The sequence below is a fragment of the Pseudonaja textilis genome, chromosome 2, assembly GCF_049901715.1.
Source record: "Pseudonaja textilis isolate UNSWEBS1 chromosome 2, rPseTex1.2, whole genome shotgun sequence".
Lineage (NCBI taxonomy): Eukaryota > Metazoa > Chordata > Lepidosauria > Squamata > Elapidae > Pseudonaja > Pseudonaja textilis.
In genome coordinates this window covers 81,760,808-81,784,726 of record NC_141991.1, presented here as the reverse complement: position 1 = coordinate 81,784,726, position 23,919 = coordinate 81,760,808, and the positions used below count along the sequence as shown (strand labels likewise).

At 41.6% G+C, this 23,919-nt stretch overlaps 1 protein-coding gene and 2 long non-coding RNA genes across 3 annotated transcripts; 1 reads left to right on the top strand and 2 right to left on the bottom strand.

The window, feature by feature from the left end:
- LOC148126934 (uncharacterized) lies at positions 1-4,474 on the bottom strand. Its single transcript, XR_015741739.1, has 2 exons — positions 4,130-4,474; positions 1-1,828 (listed from the first exon to the last, which is right to left on the bottom strand). It is a non-coding gene; the product is annotated as an uncharacterized LOC148126934 (long non-coding RNA).
- On the top strand, positions 3,018-23,038 carry SPRY4 (sprouty RTK signaling antagonist 4). The gene is made up of 3 exons (XM_026696420.2): positions 3,018-3,303; positions 5,558-5,653; positions 17,806-23,038. The coding sequence occupies exon 3, from the start codon at positions 17,834-17,836 to the stop codon at positions 18,725-18,727; it is 894 nt and encodes a 297-aa protein (XP_026552205.1). The 5' UTR covers positions 3,018-3,303; positions 5,558-5,653; positions 17,806-17,833; the 3' UTR covers positions 18,728-23,038.
- LOC148126935 (uncharacterized) lies at positions 3,233-3,946 on the bottom strand. Its single transcript, XR_015741740.1, has 2 exons — positions 3,608-3,946; positions 3,233-3,433 (listed from the first exon to the last, which is right to left on the bottom strand). It is a non-coding gene; the product is annotated as an uncharacterized LOC148126935 (long non-coding RNA).
- Positions 23,039-23,919: the final 881 nt, after the last annotated feature.

Genomic DNA, 23,919 nt, shown 5'->3' with positions numbered 1-23,919 from the left:
TAGAATAGAATAGAATTCTTTATTGGCCAAGTATAGTTGGACACACAAGGAATTTGTCCTGGTGACTATAGTGACTATGGTGAAATAAATTATTTTCTTTTTTTGCATAGTTGTTCTCAAGCTTTTTTCCCTTCTCAGGAGATATTTACTGTGTGATTTACTTTTCTGTTTTAGAAATTCAAGCAATTCTAATGTTATCAGTAAGTCTTTTAAAATAATGTTGTGGAGTAGAGTTGAAGCTGATGTGAATTTAAAAAAATTCAAAGTGTATACTCAGATTTTGTTTTGTTTTGTTTTTTTCTTTCCTGAACTTTCAGGTGAAAAAGGTCTCCATTAGCTGAGAAGGAAGCAATTCCCTTTTGCATTCCTTAACTCATACAAACATACAGGCCTTAGCTATCAGTTAACAAAATGGTTACTATTCCCCAGGAGTCAGATGAGGTAAACTCTAATGCATTATATCTTTTAATAAAATGTGCTAATCTGAAAAAGTTCTACCAGGTTCCATCTGATTCTATTCAATATTTTTTATATATCAAATAGTAATTTGTATTTCCACATCATTCTGAATATTCAAGGGCCATTTTCCATTTATCTTACAATTCAGAATAATATGAAGTCTTCGTGGGGGGAAAATTGCTTCTGAATCTCTCTTCGTGTTTACTTCCTCTATTAAAGTGAACGAGAGGCACTTGCAATTAATATTTAACAAGGTTACAGGAACATTCGAATGTTATGAGATTATTAAACATTCCAACAAGTTAAGGCTTCAGAAAATTCTCATTCACTATTTCTTGAATCATGTCTGCATGTAAATTTAATTATATTCCAATTTCCTGGAAATTTCCTTGGCACTTAGAGAAATGTATTTCTGAGTCAATACTAAGATGAAAATTTCACTTCAACGGGAGGTTCCGTTCCTACAGAGAAGGCTATGCTACCGTAAATCCCAGAGCTCTTTACCAGGATCAGACACTACAAATTCTAGATACCTCCTTTCCCCATTGGGCCAAGAAAAAGTTCCACATACAAAAAAATACTGACTAGAATTGCAATGAATTCACTTAAACAGGATCATATCATTTAGATCTAATTTACAGTGCAAGGATGTAGCTATTCCAAGGCTTTTGCTGACAATTACCCTGCTTTGTTTATGGAATTGTAGAGGCAATGTAACAATGTTATCTTCCATTCTTCCCTCCCCACTGGTTTTTTTTTCCCATATTTTATTTGTAATAACAAACGTTCTTTGAACGGTTACCAAATATTGTTATTACCAAATATGGTTATATAGAGACAGAGTAGCAATGCCATGTCTTGATAGCACGAAGAGCCTTTTAGAGGGGAACATTTACAGGAAGAAAAAAGGGATCTTCCATTTCTTTCTTTCTCTATTTCCCATGATTCACACAAATGGAGAAATATCAGACTGTAGTAGGTGGTCTGAAAAGATTCCTCGAGCCTTTCCACTGACTGAAAGTCACAGATACATTTCGTTTTGCCAGAATACCCGCACAGGTGTTGCCATAGATCAGATTGCATTACTTGGGTAAGCTGTTTTGCTTAAGACTCATCTGCCTTTCTGCCCTATTCTGCCCTTCTCCCCCATTTCAGGTTTATTTGCCTGCTTCTAAACTTCAGTGACGATGGATGAGACCAAATGTGATGGAATAACAGCTTCCATTACCCCCTCCTGTCAGCCTGGGGGCGGAGATCATTGTAGTCCCACACAACTGGAGGTCAGTTTGAGTTTGAAGACGTCAGCTGACATGGTTTGGCCCAGCTCTTTTTGGATGATCCAGGCTCTGCTCTTGCTTGGGAAGATATTCTGGAAAATCAAATGTTCCACGTTAAACTTATTCTTTACCCTGGTTTTTTGTTTGTTTGTTTGTTTGAACTCAGGCTTTGCAGATGCACTGAATGCAGCTAATGATATAACAAATGAAGCAAACAAAATGCTAAAAAGTGAGGGTATTTATACAGTTACTTACCAAGCACATTTAAATTATATCAAAGTAACCCAAATACTTTTACAATCCCCATGGAAATTGAGCACCCCTAAAATGTTTGGAAACTGAAAATTGAAAAATATGACACGCCCTTTATAAGTATGATTCTGTCCTGGGGGGAGGAAAGAAGAGGAAGCTGATGGGGGTGGAGGATTAAGGAATGCGTATTGATTTGCAGCTCGGCCGTTTTCCATCGATCAAGAGGCCTTTTCTTAAACACATCCCTACCTTCCTGCTGCCCTCAAGGCTCCCAGGAACGCAGACCGTGTCCTTTAAATGAACAAATACAATATCCAATACAGAGAATTCCAGATTTCTTCTGAGCCGCGGACGTGGGGAACGAATCAGATCGAAGCCCTACAAAATGTCCAGATTTGTGAAGGGATTAGGGAGGGGGCATATTCTCCCAACCTCCCAGTGTCGTCTTCATCTTTTTTTTTAAAAAAAGGTCTCCGAAACCCCTGGACTTCCACTTAATACAGCAAAAATGTGTTGTATCGCGATCCCGCGGGACATCCAGAGGCTCACTATAGTCCTCGGGGAATGAAAACCCAGCGACAGCCAGGAGAACTACTCGCAAAAGGATCCGAAATAGCGTCCAACCGCACTTTCTCTTACGCCCTCTCCGCCCGCCTTCCTTAATTACTCATGAGAAATCCCATCGGCCGCCCTCGATCGGAAAGACAAAGGCTATTTTTCCACTCCGACCTATTTCCTTTATTTCACTCTCAACCGCACATCCACTCCCTGCCTCTACTGTAACTTCGCTTTAGCAACAGCCCGAGTCTGGGGGTGTGTACCGTGGTGCATGCGCAACTGCCCGCAGCTACCGCGTTTCATTCATAAAAAAAAAAGAGGAAAAAGATCCAGTCTATAGTCATCCTTAACTCTCAATGAGTTCCTTCCGGCCCCCCATTCATAAAATGAGAGCAGAGCATGCGCCTTGGAAATCCAGTGCCCACCCATTCATAGAATTGGGAGGACAAGCATGCGTAGTAGAGGCCCTTTCCCTCCCATTCATAAAATAGCCATTTTCCCAGGCAGCAGTTTGTTGCAACAGCGAAGCGAGGGGGAAGCGACGGCTGCCGCTGCTGCTGCCGCCGCCGCTCCTGACAGCGCACCACTTGTAAGGTTGCTCTCCGAGCCCCGGGTGTGTTTCGTGTCGATCTTTAACCTCATCCTTCACCACCCACGTGCAAGAACAGCCGGATTTTTTTTCTCTCCCCCCCTCCCTCCCTCACGGATTTAGGATTACCTCGCCTGTTGAGATATGATCTGGACTGGATTGTTGAAAGTAAGTAGAAAAATCATCGCGGGGTTGAGGGAGGGAGAGGAAAAGGGGATGAAAGAAAGAGAGGGGGGGTCGTTCTACTTCCTCGCCTGATCTTCTGCGGGAAAGGCGTGTGCCCTTAAACTTCATGTATCTTGAGAGAGAGAGAGAGAGAGAGGAAAGAAGACCACGAATCGTTTTTTTCCACGAATTGTCTCTTCGGCATGGACTGGAATTAAGCCCGATGCCCCTGCCAGAGAGGCTCGTCCCCTCTCCGTACACACCCGCCTTATGAAGAGACTGCGTTCAGTCGCAGGCACCTACCTACCTGGGCGCTCGCTGGGATTAAGAGCGCCGCATCCTGTATAGCCGCCTCTGGCCCGGGATCAGCCCAGTCAGTCCAAGGGATTGGACTCTCTGGCTGTGCGGGGGGACCGTCGAGCTTCCTCCCCCCCACTTGCCTTTGGCACACCTCTCTCTCTCTCTCTATCTTCGGTAAAGCTTCAGGCGGCTGGGATCGGGGCACTCGCCCAGCCAAGCCGCTTGCTCTGGCTGCCGTGACCTTTGCTCTTTTTCGCTCGCCTTGTTTTATTTCGGGTAACCATCCGGCGATGCGGGTCTCGTTCTCTCTCTCCCCCCTCCCCCCCCCGGCATTTGCTTCGCTTCGCCTGGTTCCTCGGGTCCCTTTTTCCTTCTCTCCCCCCCCCATCCCCCTTTAACCCACCCGTTCCCCCCCCCACCCCACCAGAGGCTTGTGGCTTTGAACTGCGAGATTAGCTGGGAGGATCGCGCTGCGCTAGAAGGAAACGGCGCCAGCTGGGTGTGCCAAGGGCTGTTTTTTTTTTTGTACCTGTGCGCAGCAGACGAGGAGCAAGAGAAAAAGAGCCCGGGGATGGGGGGGTGAGGTTGGGGGGGGGGAAGCGCGGATCTGTTCGGGGCCTTCTCCACCTATTGCGTCGTGGAGATCTAGGCCGAGGACCGCCATCGTCGCACGAGAGAGGAGAGCTAGAACAGCCCCCCGACCCACCCCCGGTGCGGCCTGGTTGCAGGTCCAAGGCAGAAAATGGCAGGCGCCGAAGGAGCCCAGAGGCTGAGGCGGGCGAGAAGGCCGCCAAGGAGGGTCTCGAGATCTGACCGCGGGGTGGGGGCGGAGGGGGCGCGAGAAAGGGGGGCCTGAGCTGTGGCGACCGCTCCCCCACCCCGCGTCAGAAGGGCAGCCTAGAGAGGGTGGCAGTTGCAGCCTGCCACCTCTTGCAGTGCAGCTCCTGAAATGTCAGTGTCAAAAAACAATTTTCCTTTTGATCGAATTTAGAAAGAGTGGAAAAAAGACGGGTGGGTTTCCCAGGCTCTTTTCTATCTTCCAACACCTTTGGCTTATTTTATTGAAAAATCCCTGGCCGTCTAAATGTTGAGTTTCTGCTCTGCTTGACACCTCTCTTTGTTTTAAATAACAAAAACGTCCTCAAATTCATAAGGAAACTGGACAGAATATTTCAGTTCTGATGTTGGAGCTCTCTCTTACACACACCAGCATTGGTGTTTTCTGCAGCATTGTTCTTTTCTACCTTTCCTCTCTCCCACTAATATTACTAATTACGGCCATGTATTGAACGTGTAAACCTAGTTTCTTTAATCTGGAATTATTTTAAAAGAAGTCTGGTAAATTGGGCTTGAAGGACCAACTGCTTTCCTTCTATTGGCCCTCCAAATTCCCATTATATAAAAGTGAACAATAGAGGAATTAAGGAAGCATTAAGACATTTTCAGGATATCGGAATACTGCTGATAACATCTCCATTTGATAAATGCTGCTTCCTACAACCTATCAATTGTTGAAGGAGTCCGTATGGGATTCCTGTCTTCAGAAACCTTTTTAACAGCTGCCTTCCCCTTCTGCAAATGATCTTTTCACCTGCAAAAAGAAATTGAAAAAAGGTTTATACTGCACAAAATGAAAAGGTTTATACTGCGCCACTTCTAACTCTGCCTGTGCAAAGCCATGGTTTTGTGTGTGACTGGGCTTTGTAAAATGGCTGCAGCAAGAAGTGTTCCCTTAGCAGCAACTTTCCTCACCTGGTGCTTTCCAGGCAGGTTGGACTACAACTCTTACCATTCCCAGCCACCACAGTCCACTGGGAATTACAGTCCAACCCATCTACAAAGATCCAGATTAGGGGAAGATTACTTTCCATTACCTTCATGTTCCCAAGTAGGGCACCTATTGTGTATAATGTTCATTAGACGTTTTGAGAGCAACATTGCTTTTCCCTTTTGACAGATGGAATTGTGGTGGTTGTCGCAATCATAAAAGACCTGAAGCCTGATCCTAAGCATGTTCACTCAGAAGTAAGATCCACTGAATTCAGTGTGCCTGGTAAGTGTGTTTCTCTGGTCTGGGTAGTGGCAGCTCAAGAATTACAATCAATGTCTTAAGAAAAAAAAACTGTGCATAATTTATTTGTTGCTTAGAAATCAAGTAATACTGTTGACGTGTGGAACAGATAAAGTCACAGGGTGCTGGATGGTTTTCCTGTTAAAAAAGAAAGTTCATTGATTGAAGTGAAAATTTTGAAGCACTTGAAACATTTGATCACAATTCTCCCAAACTATTGCAGTTTTACCATCTCGATTTTAGAATTTAATCATTTTGCCGTTTCATTCCATTTCGTTCATTTTCTTATATCTGAGTGTGGCTCCTTTTATACCAAGGATTTATTGCAGGTAGACTAATTCCATTGCATCAAGGTCACTCCCTTGATAAAGTAGAGCTTGAAAATAGTGGACGAAACTAGAGGGAGGAATTGGAAGCAAATTTCCTGAAGTGGATGAGTTTAAACCTAAAAAGAGACAGTGTGTGAAACTGGACGCTCCTGATTTGTTTCAAGGGTTCCCTTTAGTGTAGCTTGAAGTCTTTTGATGCTATTCAGTGTTAAACACTACATGTTCCATGGGGATTACAAGTAATTTGATCCTCATTAACTGGCATTCTTGTTCTCCTGTCAGTTTGGTCAATGCAAGGGAGACTTTCCCCTTGGTTTACATACTGGGAAATTCTTTTGAATGTTCCGTTGTGTCCTGTCCTCTGTATCTTTCCTGAAGGTATAGTTTTCAAGTAGTACTGTCACTTTTTCAAGCAATTTTGTAGTAAAAAATATTTCTAGAGTAGGAGTCAGAAAACCTATGGTCCATCAGAAAATTTCGTCATCCCTCACTGTTGGTCTTGCTGGCTGGAATTGGCTTGGAGTCAAGATCGGAATGGCCACGGATTTCCTTTTTCCCTTTTTTTGAGATCTTTTTTGAGACCTTTCATTCTAATCCAGCAGGGCCATCTTCATAATTGAAATATTTACATTCACCCCTTACCAGATTGACTGTTCACAGTTGTGCAAATGAGCACCCAGAATATAGAGCAACTAGAGACAAGGCCTGGCTATTTGGTCAGACATTTTATTGGAAATGTCCTTGAAATTCCAGTGAATTTCCTTCAGAAGGTTTACTGCTCAGGAATGTATGGGAAGCCCAGAGTTATGTCTTGCTAGAGGTGGTACTTGTCTTGTGGTTTTGTGTCCACGAAACTGCTGCAGCCTGGTTTCCTATTTCTCCATGCAAATTGAGAATTGCTCGATCCTCGGGATCATTGTCTACATACGACAGATAATCTGCTCAATTTCTAACTCCCCCAAATGGCTGACCCCAAAGTAAGAGTTTCTCTGTCAGATTCTTTCACTGTTGCCTTGCCTGCTTCTAGAAGTCTTTTGTCCGAGAGGAATGAATATCTTATTCTCTCTCACTTCGTGCCAGGATTCTCTGGAACATTCAACAAGAGCAGTTGAAAGTTCCACAGCCATTGCATGTTTACTCAATTCAGTAGGTTTCTGCTCTTTCTTGAACAGCTCTTTCGGGGAGGGTGGGGGGGGTGGGAGAGTAAAGTTTCCCTTAAAAGAAGGTTTTGTTTGGTTTGTGAGAAAAACCAAAACCTGTATTAAAACAATACCTTTTGTAAGATTTATAAAATAATAATCTTCCAGGTTTTCAAGGGCAGACATTTGTTTTCTCCCTAAAGATGATTAAAAACCAAGACCCAAAAGCGAGGCGAGGGAAACGAAAAGAAAACATTGGCTTGTATTTGAGCCAGATTTGTAGCAATTTACATTCTTCGATGGCGTGAAGATGAGACTCCAAATTGTGTCCTATTGGTGCTGTTGCCTTCTGTTTTCCACTGCTAATTCTGCACAAGAGATGGATCTAAATGTCCTGCTCTGTTCTACAATCTGCCCAGGTGCACCTAGGGGTTTGTTTAACTCAGCAACAGGAAATCTCTAGCACACTATTGCTCTTCATCTTTACATTGAATATAGACATAGTAAATTTATAAAATAAGAAATGGCATTTTTGTAGAAATTCTAGGTGGGGTTATCTATCTATCTATCTGTCTGTCTGTCTGTCTGTCTGTCTATCTATCTATCTATCTATCTATCTATCTATCTATCTATCTATCTATCTATCTATCTATCTATCTATCTATCTATATATATATATATATATATATAGTGCTGGCCAACTCCTAGTGACTTTGGCCAGCACACAAATAAAAACAGTTTTAAAAAATACAGTAAAAAAACAAAAAGAATAAATAACAAAGATAGATGACAAAATCAGACAGGAACGTGGGGTGAGGAGCAGGGAAGGAACAAACTCATACAATCTGAGGAGGCTTTTCCCACCCTCACCAAAGCCCTGGAGAAGAACTTCTTCAATGATCACCCAGCCAGATCTGATCAGTTGGGCAAAAACTATGGGAAATAGGTAGACCCTCAAGTAATCAGGCTCTATGATTACTCGATTACCTATGATTATGAATCACATGGGACAATGAAATTGATTTATATTTTAATATTGTATCTAACCTTTACTCTAAATGAACTGAAAATCCTTTTAAGTCATACATCTCATTTCTTCTGCTGTGAAGTTGGGCTACAACTAATGTTCTACCTGCAGATGAATCCCAATGTACTTGGTACAACACATTTCCAAATAAGCTTCCTTAGAAACATGACCTTAATATATTCACCATCGTCATTTGGAAGGAAGTTATACTCCATAGCTATCTTCCATTTGTAGAATAGTGGCCAGATGGCACCTTGATAAAATTTGCAATTAAAATATAAGGCTAATTAACTGAGGTGCCTTCTTCCAGCCACCTGCCTTTGAGATGGATCGGTCTAGTCCAAATATCTATAGCTTTATTCTCTTAGTTCAAGCCTGCCTTTCTTGGGATTCAGGTAAGAACTCTGAATCAGAGTTTCCTATGCTCTAATTCAACCACTAGAATCATGCTTAGTAAATCTTCTATTCAGGATTTTGTTAACATGGCCTCTTTTCACCGTGTCTCTGTCAGAATTATTTTTGTTATTTTTGAATTTCAGTATTTTCAGAGTCACAACAATTAGCAGATGTTACTTTAACATGAAATATCTTTTAGCACGGGAATGAATAGACTGTTTGAGCCTTATTTGCCATGATCCCGAGCTCTTGACTTTGATGACAGTGCCTAATGGGAAGGGAAAACACAGGATTGTCCTCTAAATCCTAATTTAGAGTCCAAAAAGGGAGCACACAATTTCCACTGATTCCAGGGCCACAGCAGATTTTGTGTGGTATAATAAGGACTCTGTCCTGAAAAATGGGTAGAGTCAGCTCAGCTCCACAATTACTGGGGAGATTTGGGTTTCATAAAGGGTGAAATGGGACCTCAAGTCTTTCCAATGCTTAGTGATCCAAGTGATTGCTCACAACTACCATTTCCTGTCCTGTCCTCCAGACTCCACATGGGAGGTCAATGGGTAGAGCTCATGTGGAAAGATAACCTTCTGTAGCTATGTATGAGTTACATACGAAAAGGCTATCCAAGTGGATGTTGCGGACATGTTTATTTGGGGGACAAGAGAGAAAAGTTTAAAAAAACACAATTACCTTGAAGATTGCCTACCATGAAATATTCCTTCTTCATGATTTGACTTTGCTCAAAGAATAAAACGGCTCCATTTCCAATCCGTAATTCATCTATGTGTCTGTTCCAACCGCTTTGTTCAGTTGTTCTATCTAGAGTCGTCTCTAGTACTGTTATACCGATTTAAGTTTCATAGGCCATGTCATTTATGTTGCCTACATTGTTCCTAATGATAATAAGAGAATTCTGTTCAGAATGCATTCTGAAAGTAGATTGTTATGGCGGCAATCTGAAATCCCTCCTACCTTTCAAGCCTCATTTCTCATCTCTTCTCTGGGCTTGACCTTGAGTGCTAATTAGTATTGTAGCATTTTGGATCAAATAGTAATGTGAAAGATTATATTTGGGGAGTGTGGGCATATAAAATAAGTTATCGAATTATATGTCAAATCTCTAGCATCTAATTTAATATCCAACTGCTTTTCTTCTTTGCCGTATAGCGCAGATACTCCACTGATAAGGCCCAGGGGAAGATTAAATTATGGGATCTAAACGTTATCAATCAAACATCCATGGTTATATGAGAGTTGCTTTGTCATACTAGTTATTGTTGAAAAATCCTGGGTGGCGAACTTTTAAAGCTGAACGCATGATCGTGGGATCACAAGTTGGTTCCAACTTTGTATGAACACCTATACTAGCATGTCATGAGATCTTGTGAGTTTTGGTGCTATTGTGTGATTTTAGCTGTAAATAATCTGTTGGGGGAATCTTAGGCATGTTGCTTTTTGTTACAGAAGCATCAACTTTTGTTTCCAACATACTTTGCTTCCTAGCTTGAAGAAAACTTTTATTTTAATTTCTAAAATTCCTTTTTTGTTTGGGGTCAGTTGCTGTACAATTAAGGTAAAGAGTTGTTGCCTGTTCTTAATCTCCATCAGTTGTAATAAAAATGACTTTTTGAACTCTGCCTTTATATATCCACATCAGTCCTGGCCAATCCCAATAACACTGTATTATATGATCTATGGAACTTATTTTAAGCATTTTGCTTTTCTTTTGTGATTGTCCAGCCTTCTCTCTCTCTCTCTCTCTCTCTCTCTCTCTCTCTCTCTCTCTCTCTCTCTCTCTCTCACACACACACACACACACACACACACACACACAAACAAAATATCTAATTCGCAAAGACTCTGAGTCTATAGTACTATTCACTCAATCTAATCAATGAGCTGGCATATAAAATGTGGTTTGCTCAGATGCATAATTTTCTTTTTATTGTTTTCTTTTTTTATTCTAAGCTACTAAGACACATTCTGGAGTTGGCCATCTCTATCTAGTCCACTTTAAATCTTTAAAAGTAAGCTTCTTGAATCCTGTTATTTATTGTTCCTCTCAAAATATTGATAATTCTTGATTCAATTCTATATCTCATTTTTCTCTTCTGTGAACAAGAGTTCCATATCGTCATTGGACTCTTGCAAGTTTTCCAAATATTCAGATTCTGCTAATGCTGTTAATTAAGGATGTACAAATGACTTTGTATTTGAAATGTTTGAAGTGCTCTGTTCTGAATTCAAAGCCTTTATTCCTACCATTCCAAATGTGTTTTGCCCTTGAAAGTACAAAACATCCGTTTCAAACTCAGAAGAGTTGTTTTGAGGTGAAAACATCTTGGGAATGGTCAGAACATCACCAGAACAGTTCTGGGAAGATCTAATTTATTCCCTCGAACATCAGCTTCCTCTCTCTCCAGCAAACTTAATATTAAGTTAGAAGTAATATATTTCACAATATTATTCCTACCTGAGCCCAACTCTATCAGAGCTGAAATGTGCAAATTGCAACAAGATTGGGTTGATATTTCATATGAGTGATTTACTTCATCTTTTGTGTAATAAAGTCTTATTCTTTAGAGGAGAACTTGTCATGCATAACTTGTCTCTCATCTGTTCCTGGTGTTCTTGACGCCTCCCTCTCCTTCCAATGCTGATTATTGTGACCACTTTACACTTCTCTGAATGACCTGAAGATTCCTGATATGGTTTCATCTCTGAGGCTAAGCAGGCCTGAACAAGCCCACCTCTGTCTGAGTTGTTTGAAGGCGAGGATGGAATTCAGAGGTACCAAATAATGTGTACCATAATCCCTGTAACTGAGGTGCAAGGACAGTTTTGAGACATCTTTGCTGAAAGCCAGGGCATAAGTAGAAATGCCTTTATTGTCCCCAAAACGATTGAATGCATCGTGTTGTATATGCTGCTTCAGATCTATTTCAGATGGGCAGAGACTGCATGATAGGTAGCTCTTCCGAGATGACCATACCTTTAAAACTAATACAATATTCAAATTCACTTTCTCTCACTTCTGTTCCAAATAAGTGTAAGACAAGATAAAATGGCGTTTAAGCACCTTTCATGGTCATGGTGTTTAAGCACCTTCTTTCATGGCTATGATTTTCAGTGTCCAGTTCATGCTGGGTGATAATAAGTTAGTAATGAAGTAATTATTGCTGATTTTGTTAATGTAATATGCATTTCAAACCCTACCATGTTAAAATATAAGATGTGTGTTAAAGTTACACACTCAATCTTTTCTTTTAAAGCTTGATTTATTGATTCAGTCCATGCTGGAATAAAGAGCAGATAGCTATCCAGCTTAATTTCTGGTGTTTTTTTTAAATCAACCTCAATCAACATATCTGTCATCAGTAATCAAGGATGAAAACCAGCTGTCCACAAATACAATACATATTTTTAAGCTTTCAATCTTAAAAAGCCTCCTTTGTTGACCCAAGGAAATAATTAGCCTACTCTAAGCCCCCCTTCTTTTATCCTTTGGGAAGCAGGTCAAAACCATCTTCTTCCTTGGGGCATTTGGTGATGAGTTATGAATTCAAGACAGCAATACACTTTAAAAAATTGTATTGCCTGTATAGATGGTTTTGTGTTAACAGGCTGTTAGTTGTTTAGAGTTGTTCAAGTTGAAGGCCTACACAAAACTGAAATAAATGCTCATAGCAATATAATTACCTTAAATATATATTTTTGAGATTGGAACTTGCAGCAAAAAGAAAATGCAAATGTAATCTTTAGGCTCATTTTGTTCCTAAGGAGCTCTCGGTTGCTTTAAGAGCTTAGCAGCGTTCCTGGAGAAAACAGGCTTTTGAAATCTATAACTTTTAAGTGATCAGTCAGTTCCAGATAGCTTAGGGATTTATTTTGAATGACAGAAGAAGTCAAACTATTGTTAAAAATCTGACATTGTCATAAAGGGCAATGCCACTAGCTATTTCACTGTTGACATGAAATAACTTCTGTCTTGTTCCTCCCATTGCACAAGGCTTGTTGTTATCAGGTTCTGATATACTTATCCAGCCAAGTAAGTAATCCTGAAAATGAGTATATAATATCTGCAAGACCAGTTTAATTCCCTATCTTTTGGCTCCTTCCTAGTTCATACTGGAAGTGCCCCGAGCTCTAGAAAATGAATCAAACAGTGCCAAACAATTTCAACACAAATGTTGTTATTGTCTTTGCAGTCAGCTAACATTGATTTACTCTCTGCCTCCTCTGTCTCCACCCCTCAGTGAGTAGAGGAGCGAGCTGAAGATTCTCAGGTTCAACTCAAACCTAAAAGCAGACTGTTCTTCCCGGTCAGGGTCCCTGAAAAAAGCAGGCCCTGCCATTCTGTGTCTTGGGATAGGACTCCCTCTCCGGCGTTCCAGCAGAGGAGAAACCAGTTCTGCCAGTTTGCAGCAGAAATCGGCTATCCTGTGCTCTGATTGGCTGGAGTTTACAACATCACAAACCCACCCACTTGTGCAGCTCGTCAAAAATACATGTTTCTTTTTCTAAACTGGGGAAGTGTTATTGAAGGGCCAAACAAGGGTTTCAACCATTCTGGCTTTTAAGGACACCCCCCCCACCCCCCCACCCCAAAAAAAGTAGTCCAGCTAACATTCCAGCAAAGAGGCAAGGCCAAAGGCTAGAAATGGCATTTGAGTTGCTGATAAGTATGCCTGATCTACACAAAGCAAGGGAGAAGAAGCCCGATTCACAGCATGCATTGAAACTGAGTTTGGATTTAATGGGATGAAAATCAAGATGTAGCTCAAATGAAGGATTTTTTTTTTAAGTCTCATTGGACTGGAGTTCTTGCTCTTTCTCTCCCCATGACTTCTCATGTTTACTCATTCTGTCCCTGAACTGATGTTTCCCTCCGGTTCTCTTTTTCAGCTTGCAGATTTCAACAGCTTCTCTTCAGTCTTTGCTAGGAATGCTTGGAGTTGCTTGCCTCTTTTTTTAAAAAAAAACATAATTAATAAAGAATCTAAAGGTCACTGCAAGGAAGTGGCAACTCCACCAGAAAACAATGTGTACTCTCTAAATTTGAACCAAGCCATTTCCGTTCTTTGATTTAAGTTTAGTTGCTTCCTGTGGTTTCATGTCCTCCCCTACAGTTGAATCTCTGGATGGGCTCCAGTATAAATTGCACTCTTCCAATGAAATTAGAGACTAGCAATAAAGGGATTGGCTAGTAAACAGCATTTAAACCAAATATTATGTGGTGTTTGGTGTTTGGATGAAAAAATACTCTGAATATTTTAAAGGATTTTGTGTCCTCTGCTCTGATTTGCAGCTCAGCCATTATGCTCCCTTTTTGCAAAACAGTCAGAGGACTAATGTTCAGCCTAAAGAATATGCTTTTAAGGAATTTATATTTGGCTTTTTTTTAACTGGGAAGAGAAAATGTTTTGCCTATGTTTTCAGTTAAAAAATAAATTTTGTCCCCTTCCCCCAATTCAGCAACTTGTGGCCTTCCAGAAGTTCTTGGACATCGGCTCCCATCTTCTACCTTCACCATTAGCTGGGCCGGTTGGGTGGGGCTGATGAGAATTGGACCATAACCACAGTTTCTCCTATCATGGTTTAGCATTGCGAGAGCATGTTGCAGCACATATTAGGGCTGCACACTGCATTTCCTCTGATGCAAGCATAGCAAAGAACTTGGAATTTTCCACTGTAGATTAATCACATCTGAATGTACTTTCCAAACTATAAACTCTGAATATTCAGAGATGGGGTATTAAGCCAATTTCATAAGCAGAGGATTTAAAAAGACATAGTTAATGTTAGTGAGAGTTTAGTTTATGTACATTATTAATCTGTGGCTTATTCTAAAAAGAGACTTTCCAATCTGGTCTTGGCCATGCTCTGGAGTAAAGAGGGAAAGAGAGCCCAAAGCTTGGTATGATTAAACATCACACCATGGGTTCATTACTAGGTTATGCAAGTAATTCTTGACTTTATGACCACATTTAGGACTGGAATGTCCATTGCTAAACAATATGGTCATTAAGTGAGTCATAAATTTATGAACTTTTTTTGGCCACAATTATTAAATGAACTGTCTTGGCAAATCATAGGGTCATTAAGCAAATCTGGTTTCACCCATTAATTTTTGCTTGCTGTGGAAGACACATTGACTTTGCTTGTTGGAAGTTTGTCAGAAGAAATTAGAAAGTCACAAATTGTGGTGGAATGTAGTCTGGATTCCCAGGAGGGAGGGGCTGCATTCCAGAGGAGCAAGAAACAGCGAAGTTAAGATAGTTCAGTTGTGAGGCAGAGGATCAAGATATCTCCTCCATAGGAGTTCTCAAAGTGTATCTTCACTGAAGCAAGTACTTGCTTTAGTTTGGCTAAATTTCTGTCTGTAGTCCAGCCTTCACCATGAAAGCTGTCTGGATGGCTTTGGGCCAGTCACTCACTTTCAGGCCACTCTATCACACAGTTGTTATTGTGAGGAAAATAGGAGGAGGGAGGTATCGTGCATATGTTCAACAGCTTGAGTTATTTATAAAAACAATAAAGGCAGGATACAAATAAAACAAACAAACAAATTAAATGATACAGTAAAGGAACTACTAAGAAGAAACTCAATGTATTTCTTGGTAAGAGCCATGGTGGTGCAATGGTTAGGGCTGGAAATTACTGAAGGTCTGAAGTTACATGCAAACATAGTCACCATGTACTATGCAATGATTGGCAGATAAGAAGTTGAGGTAAAGGGTGGGGAAGGAATCATTGTCCTGCCACTCCAGATATCAGTACCATTCTAATTCCAAAGTATATATGAGGCATTCTAGTATAAAAGCTGATTTAGAAAATGGCTATTCTTCTGGTTTATTGATTGAGTGAATGAATTATTTCCAGCCTATCCTAGAGCAGTAAAATTTGAGCTTGGCACAAACTTCTTAAAAAAAAAATCAAACCAGTCATTATCTATAATCCATTCAGTCTTCATCAAAGTGGAGAGCGATGACATGTGGACATTATAAAGTTGAAGGCCATGAAATCCAAAGAGTTTGGGAGAGACTTAGAGTTGGCTTAATGTCAGAATCAACACTGAAGCCAAATGGATCGGTCTGGTGAGCTCGTTCAAAAACCCAGAACTCCCATTTGGAGATGGCTCTCCTGTATGTTTTAGCATGACTGTCTCCTGATAGTAGGATGCAGAGAGGTTTTCCTGGAAGATTTTAATACCCTGGTATTGTTATTTTTGGATATATAAAAAGGAGCATGGAGACCAGGTCAGGTAGAATAATTATTTCCCTCTTCTCAGCCGGAGTCTTAAGAGCCTTGCTTGGAATTGAATGTCTAATACTCGGCATCGTAGTCTAAAAATGGGATCACTGAACTGGAATTGATTGGGGGAAGCTATCAAGATTTCACTATCAGATTCTACTATTAGGAGATTTTCAGGGTTATCATAGGGAAGCGGGAGTGGACTTATTCTCTGTTTCCTCAGAGGGCAGGAACTGGAACCCAGGAGTTAAAATCTCAGGGAACGAGATTCAGGTTAGATATTAAGAAGAACTGCCTGACAGTAGGAGTTTTTATTTTTAACCAGTGGAATAAATAGCCTCATGAAATGGCATGTTTCCTTTCACCAGAAGATTTCAAATTGAAACCGGATAGCTACCTATCCAAAATGCTTTAGCAGACCCTGTCTTGAGCAGGAGAATGGAGTAGAGGACAGCTGAGAGGATTCCAGTTCTTAAACTCTATGAAATCAGTCATTTAGAATGAATTGGCATTTGGAGGGATAAAACCGAGGCTTGAGAACACACCTTGGATACTGTTGATGTAAAAATTGAGGCTCTCCTTCTCCGTGTTTTCCATGTCTTCTAGAATCAGAGCATCTGTACCTTGATTTATGTGGGGGACCTTTCTCAAATTGGTGCCCTCAAGATGTGCAGTGATTACACGCTCCAATCTTACATGATCGCTATCTGGAAATTCTGAGAAGTATAATCTTGACATATCTGGAGGGCATCCAGTTGACTAGCATACATTTGTGGCCAACCTTTTTTTTAACCTGTGAATGAGTTAAGAGTGATGAGCGATGGCATTACTATTCCCCTCTTCCGTTCACAGACATTTCTGAATAAGCTGGCAGCGCTTGTTTTTGGCTGGATTTTAGGCGATATTTATGTATGCATTTGAACATTTCCTCTTAATTTATCATCTTTTACTTTTGGACCTTCAGAAACTGGGTACGGATTCAACGAATGAGTCATCATAACTAGTCTGCTTATTTAGAGACTAGAAAACTAAGGCTGACAGATGGCACTGTGGGCAGCAGGCCCAGAATTTCTATGGCAAGAATCAGTGTCATTAACTCAATAATACAGTTCCATTTAAGACTCTTGATTCCAATTCTGCGCTCCAGGTTCATAGGACAAACTAATCCTATCCCACTCATTTTATTGCACTCTGCAGAAAACTATTGGCAATGTCTGTCCACCTCTTTTATTTCAACTAATCCCTAAAGAACATGTAGCTCTCCATTTAAGTTCCCTCTTCTGCTAGGTCTGTGATGGTGAACCTATGGCATGCATGCCACAGGTGGCACACAGAGCCATTTGTGCAGGCACGCGAGCCCCAGCCAAATTTACCTGCACTGTGCATGTTCGTGCCTCGTAGCTGATTTTTGGCCCGTTTGAGGCCCTTTTTGGCCTCCCAGAGGCTCAAGGGAAGCCTCTGCAGCCTTTGTTCCCAAGAACTACGGGTGTCTGCATTAGACTGGCTATCTTATACCATACTAGTTATTCTGTCTTTTTTTCTTCTTAACAATAGGTATGCTTTCTTTCCTCCCTTCCCCCAATATTAAAAATCCCATGGAGGTGGGCTTGCAGTTCGGGTTTTTTGGGATGTCACCATAGTGTAGAGCAGGGCTGTTAAACTTATGGCCCAGGAGCCAGATGAGTCATGCGCTGGCCATGCCCATGCCTGGTTTAGCGAAGGGGAAAAAAACCTGCGATACCTGACGATGCCGTGACGATGCGAGTTTGACACCCCTGGTGTAGAGCCATCCCAACTCCACTTGCACAACCACACTGTCACTTCTCGGTCTATGGGACGGACAACACTCCAAAGAGTTATTAACCTGTAAACTGCCAAGATTGACCCTGGGACAACCCTGGCAGAGGAACAGCTCAGTTCTTTGTTGGAACTCTTGACAGCAATGGATAATATCTCAGCCTCTTTTCTCTTTATTCTCCTTTTTTTCAGGACACTTAAAAGCAGCCTGAAAAGAGAAATGGAGCCTCGAATGCCTCACAACATGACTGTGACCCCCAGTTCTACCATGGTACAGCCTCTTCTGGAGAGCCGGATCCCTTATGGCAGATTACAACATCCCTTGACTATCCTGCCTATCGACCAGATGAAGACCACACATATGGAGAACGACTACATTGACAACCCCACGCTGGCTCAACTGGTTGCTCAGAAGCCTCCCCGGAGCCACCACGAGCCCACCCTTCCACCCCGGTGTGAACAAGATGTCACCCACCCATGGATCTCCTTCAGTGGGCGGCCCAGCTCCATCAGCAGCAGCAGCAGCACATCCTCAGATCAAAGGCTTTTGGACCACATGGTCCCGGCTCCTGTGGCTGACCAGTCCTCCTCCCCCAGAGCAGTTCGGCTTCAGCCCAAGGCAGTTCACTGCAAGCCCTTGGATCTGAAAGGACTCCCGCCTCTGAAACTGGACAAGCACTTTTTGCTGTGTGAAGCCTGTGGAAAATGCAAGTGTAAGGAATGTGCCCTGCCTAGGACTCTGCCGTCGTGTTGGGTGTGCAATCAGGAATGTCTGTGCTCAGCCCAGAACCTGGTCAATTACTCCACCTGCATGTGCTTGGTGAAGGGCATATTCTACCACTGCACCAACGAGGATGACGAGGGCTCCTGCGCAGACCACCCCTGCTCTTGCTCCCACTCAAACTGCTGTGCCCGTTGGTCCTTCATGAGCGCCCTCTCCCTGGTCTTCCCTTGCTTGCTGTGCTACCTGCCAGCCACCGGCTGCGTGAAGCTATCACAGCGATGCTATGACCGAGTGAGTCGGCCTGGATGCCGGTGCAAAAACACAAACAGCGTGATTTGTAAAGCGTCCCCGGATGGGAAGGCTGACAGCAGACTGGAGAAAACTTTTTGACTGCTGGGGAGATGTTGGGAAGTGCAGGATGGGAAAAGAAAACACGAAGGGTGTTTTGTCACCTATGTCAAAGTATAACATATGTCAGCCTTTTGCAAGGAAGGAAGGAAGGAAGGAAGGAAGGAAGGAAGGAAGGAAGGAAGGAAGGAAATAGATATGGATATTTTGCAGTGCAAGGGCCAAAACAGAAAAACATAGAGCTATTTAAAGACATCTCCTTTCCTAATCCTTAGTCCTGGCAGTTTGATCCATCTAGAGATTGCAAGAATAATCCAGAAGTAGGCTTGGCATGTACATCAGCAGATGGAAGCAGGACTTCAGTTCAGGGCCACCATCCAATTCACATATTTATAGGTTATGGGCAGTAAGGGCTAAGTTTCCCTCAAGGCTTTAACAAGAATGTTCCTTACCGCCTGGTTTTGTTGTTGTCATCGTTGTGTCTGTACGTTGTGAGAGTACTCCTTTTAAAAATAATCTTTCTGAATATGTAGAAATCAGTAGCTCTTCTCAGGTATTAAGCTTCCACAGAGTATTCAAACTTGAATAGAGGGTTCAGGACTGATCAGAGGGGTAGATTCAAGAACAGGGCATTCTGTGCCCTCCCTGTAGAGGTTTAAATACCCTGGGTGAGCTTAACACCTGGATTAGCTCTACCTTTAACTCATGTTGATTCTACTGCCATTAAGGCACCGTCTTGAAAGTCTGAATAACGAGCAAATATCCAAATTCTTTTCCCAAGATCATCATCTTTCCCTCCCTCTCTCCCTCCCTCCCCCCCCCTGTTCTTTTTAGAATGATCACCACCATGAATATATTCTAATTGATGGATTACTTCCTTATTAAGTGTTTCTTGATCTCTTGTAACAGAAATGGTGGGGAGGAGGAATTCATTCCCTTTTACAAGTTCCACAAAGAATTCAAACCAGCAGCCACCAGCCTGAACTCCATCCATTCAGGTCATGTAGGGGCAAATGGTAATATAAGGCAAAATTTTGATGTTTCAGCGCTGGAACAAGTTTGAAAACTATGACCCAACTTGGAGTGCCCAACCGAAAGAGTTTCTGGGACTTTAAGCCCCTGTTTGCATTTCAGACCCAGAAAATTCTGAGCATACGTTTGAAATAATCATTATATTGCTTGATCATTATTGCACATTTTTATTGCACAAATAAGATCCTGCTACGCAAAAGAAGAAGGAAAACTGAGCATAAGTTTCAAGGGAAGTAATCTCCACAGTACTTTCAGGATCAATATAAGCAGTTCAATTCTCCTGATATAAATTATACTTTATTAAATCAGATGATAGAGATGCTTGAACTGAAGCTTAAGAATTAGCCTCTGCTCTGCATCTGGAGGATTAATCCAAACCAAGCACAATATAGCTGAGTATCTTGGGACAGTTAGAAGCGGGTCAGCACAATCCCAAACTCTCTTCGAAATGGAATTGTTTTGACAAAACCAGCATGCACTCACTATTTTATTTCTCAAATGGGACAGTTGCTGCTTGATTCTTTTTCTATAAAGTAACATGCCGCTGTTCTTACAGGAGGCTTGCTAACATTTTTTTAAAGTGTTGTGTGGATGGAAAAGTAAGCTTGAGGGGCATATTTCTGACAAAGTGCCTACAGTTTTTGTCAGCTACCCCTTTCCAGATATCATCTATCAACATCAAACTTCCTGAAATTGGTGCCCCCTGGGTAGGTTGGATGACAAGTTCTGTGGCTCCAGTGCTGACTGGGAGACATAGAGAAAACGGGAGTGGAATATATTTGAAGGGCTGAAGGTTGGGAAGGTTAATCTCTGTACTTGACATCAACAAAGGCTGTTAAAATGCCTTTTAGGTGGGAAGGATCCCTGCTCAAGGCCAGTGGATTAACTTTATTACAAGATGCTAAATAGGAAGTCACTGACACTACACAACAAATGGAAAAGACAGGCATGTAAAAAGCTGGTCCATGAAAGTGAAGAGTATTTCTCTCTTTAATTTGAAAAGAAAAATCCATGGTACCTTTTCAACTGAGAAGGATTTCTTTATTCAAAATTAATCAACTTTGTAGAGAGAAAGGAGGCCAATTTTATTATTATTTTAGGGATAAGCAGGTAGAACAATATGCTGACTTTTTTCATGATGGGAGGATTTGTTTAGAAAGATAGATTTGGCTGGAAATTATTTTTAATATTTTTATATGTTCGCATTCTTCTATTTTATAGGAAAAAGAATTTGTTCTATGAGTCCTGGATGTCTGAGATTAGCCTTAGCAAGGAGACGCTGGGTGGAAACCTTTGTCCATTGAAATGAATGGAGGGGAGAAATCTTCAAGCATTTTCTTCTTCCATTCATTTCAGTGGAGATTACAAGTTCCTGCTGGATTCTGCTCAACGTGTGTTATGGATGTTCTTACAAATACTTGAGAGAATCACAGGGCACGGGGGTGGGGGCAGAGTGAGGGGAGAAAAAAATAGAACCTTAGCCAACATATTGTTGAATGAATTCATCCCTATCAACATTCATGGTAATGAAGTAGCGCTATCCAACTATAAATGCTTTGTTACGGCATTCCTCAAAGTAGTATCCTCTGAATTGAATAAAAGTTTATCTCCATAGCCTGACAGCAAGGGAAACAATATGTAAAACATCTGGAGGTGAAAATGCTGTTTGGTTGTCTTTTTTGTTCCTATTCGTGTGCAGCAGTACTGATCAAGCAATATCTTTCTTTTTTTTAAAAGTAAATTCTAACACTCTTAAGCAGAGGGGGTATTCAGCAGGTTCTGTCCAGTTCTGGAGAACTGGTAGTGCAAATTTTGAGTAGTTCAGAAAACAGGCAAATATCACCTCCGAGGAGATTTTACAGCATCCTTTCCCTGCCACACCCACCAAGCCATCCCCACAGAACCGGTAGTAAAAAAAAAAAAGAATCCTACCACTGCTCTTAAGTCAGACAAAGAAGCAGAACATCCAGACTGGTGGATCCACATTTTGACTTTTTACATTATTTCTGAGACTTTTTTTTTTTAAGAAAGAAAACTTGGGGCTTTTATTGTTACTGTACACAGTTGAAAACCACTTAAAATTACTGTGTGGGTTTTTGAAGCTTGTTTTTTAACCTATCGGTATCAACATACTGGAGATGGATTATGTGGGGAAAAAAAGACCATGGAAAGGGAGACTCTGAAAATGCAAGCAGAATTCAGCTGCCAGCCTCCACAGCTTCCCCCTCCTTCTGCCTAGCCCTCTTGTCGAGCAGTCAGTCCGCATGTTTCTACAGCTCTTTGCTCGAGACCTAGCAACACCACTGACAACATTCTTGCCGAGCATTGAAAACTTTCTGGGTTAGTCCAGCCCAAGAAGACCCTGAATTGCTTCATGCTATTCCTTTGAGATGGTCTTCTTGAACGCTCTGCCTGAAAAGTTCCTCTCCTGATCCCCACAACCCTTTGCCCTTTCCGTTCTGCAGCCGATCCTCTTTTCCTCTTGCACTCTTCTGACCACCTCAGTCTCTCAAGGGTTATAAAGTCAGAACCGCTGTAACTATGTGAAACTAAGATCTGATTGGCTGATCCAGAGAATTTCCTTACACTCTCCCCCGGCTGGTCAGGCTGGATTCTGGTTCACAAAGAAATTGTTCAGGAGCATCAAAAGTGCAATCGACATAGATTAAACCCATGGGAAAAGTATGGAACCTGTGGCCTTCCTGACAGCTGGCTACCAGTTTCTGAATGGCCAGGGGTGGAAGATGCTAAAGGTGTCTTCTCCTTGATCTTCCTCCCCTACTTTCCCTGGGTGATTCCTGAAGGCTCCTCCCCTCAGATGGGTAGCACCTTCACCTTTCAACAGGACAAACAAGAAGAATGCACACCAAGTAAGGGATGTAGTTCCATCCCTTGTTCTGAGCAAACATTATTTCTTCCAAGACATGCCCGGCAGCATAATTCTCTACAAAGCAAGGAGACAGAAAGTGGGCACACAGTGGCACAGCACTTGCTATTTCTGTCTCTTGTTGCTTTAGCAAAGTAAAATAGCTGCTTTTTCAAGTTGCTGTCCTGAGCTCTGTGCATGGTTAGATTATTTTTTATTAATCTTTACAGAGAGCAGTCCAGGTTTTCCCTCTTTACTTCTTTCCTCGACTGAAAAAAATTACCACAGAAGTTTTCCTTTGTATAGAATATTTATTTCGAAGTTCTATTTTAATAGTATTTATTTTAGAAATTTACTATTGTAAGAGTTCTTCTGTTTGTGAAGAAAAACACATTAAACTGAATGTACTGATCTAGAAATTATATATTAAATATATATTATTAAATAAGTGGCAATCTTGTGGTTTTGTTCTTAAAAAATATTTTTGTTACTGTGGCACTTGGAAGAACACTTGGAAAATTGGGAGACCATCAATCAGAGGTGGTATTCAGCAGGTTCTGGCCAGTTCTGGAGAACCAGTAGCGGAAATTTTGAGTAGTTCGGAGAACCGGCAAATACCACTTCTGACTGGAGATTTTACAGTATCCTTCCCCTGCCACTCCCACAGAACCCACAGAAGTAAAAAAATTTGAATCCCACCACTGGTGTAGATGAGGGGTGTCAAACTGGTGGCCTATGGGCCAGATGCATCATGCGCAGATCACACCCACCCCAGCTCTGTGAAGGGGAATAACACAGTAAAGTGTCACATGATGGCAATGTGCCACCGCAAGCCTGACACCCATAGTATAGATTGAACTGCGAAGGCAGTGGCAAATCACTTCTGTATGGCTACTAAGAAACACTACCTAGATGTGTTACTTATGTCACTAGAAGTCAAACTCTGCTCAAGGAGCACCAGACTTTATGCATATTCCTGCATTGACTGATGTCTACCACATAAATAAAACCAACCCGCTTAAAGCAGGACCTAAACTCTTCGGTTCATCAACCCATTCATGGAGTTTCAGGTTGACTCAAGCCCCAAACATTGGAAAAGCCTGTCCTAGAATTCTTTTTTCCAAGGAAACACTGGTTGGTCTGGTAAAGACTTCCATGCTGTACCTCTATAGGAAAGATACACTGTGTCCCAAATCACCAAAAAGGCATTTTTTTAATGGTCACCTTGTCACCTGTCCATTTCCAACCTCAAGAAATCTGTTGCAGGACTGTGTGAGGTCCAATCTCAACACAGTCTGCTGGTAAAGAGTTAGAGATAATTTTTTAAATGTTCCCA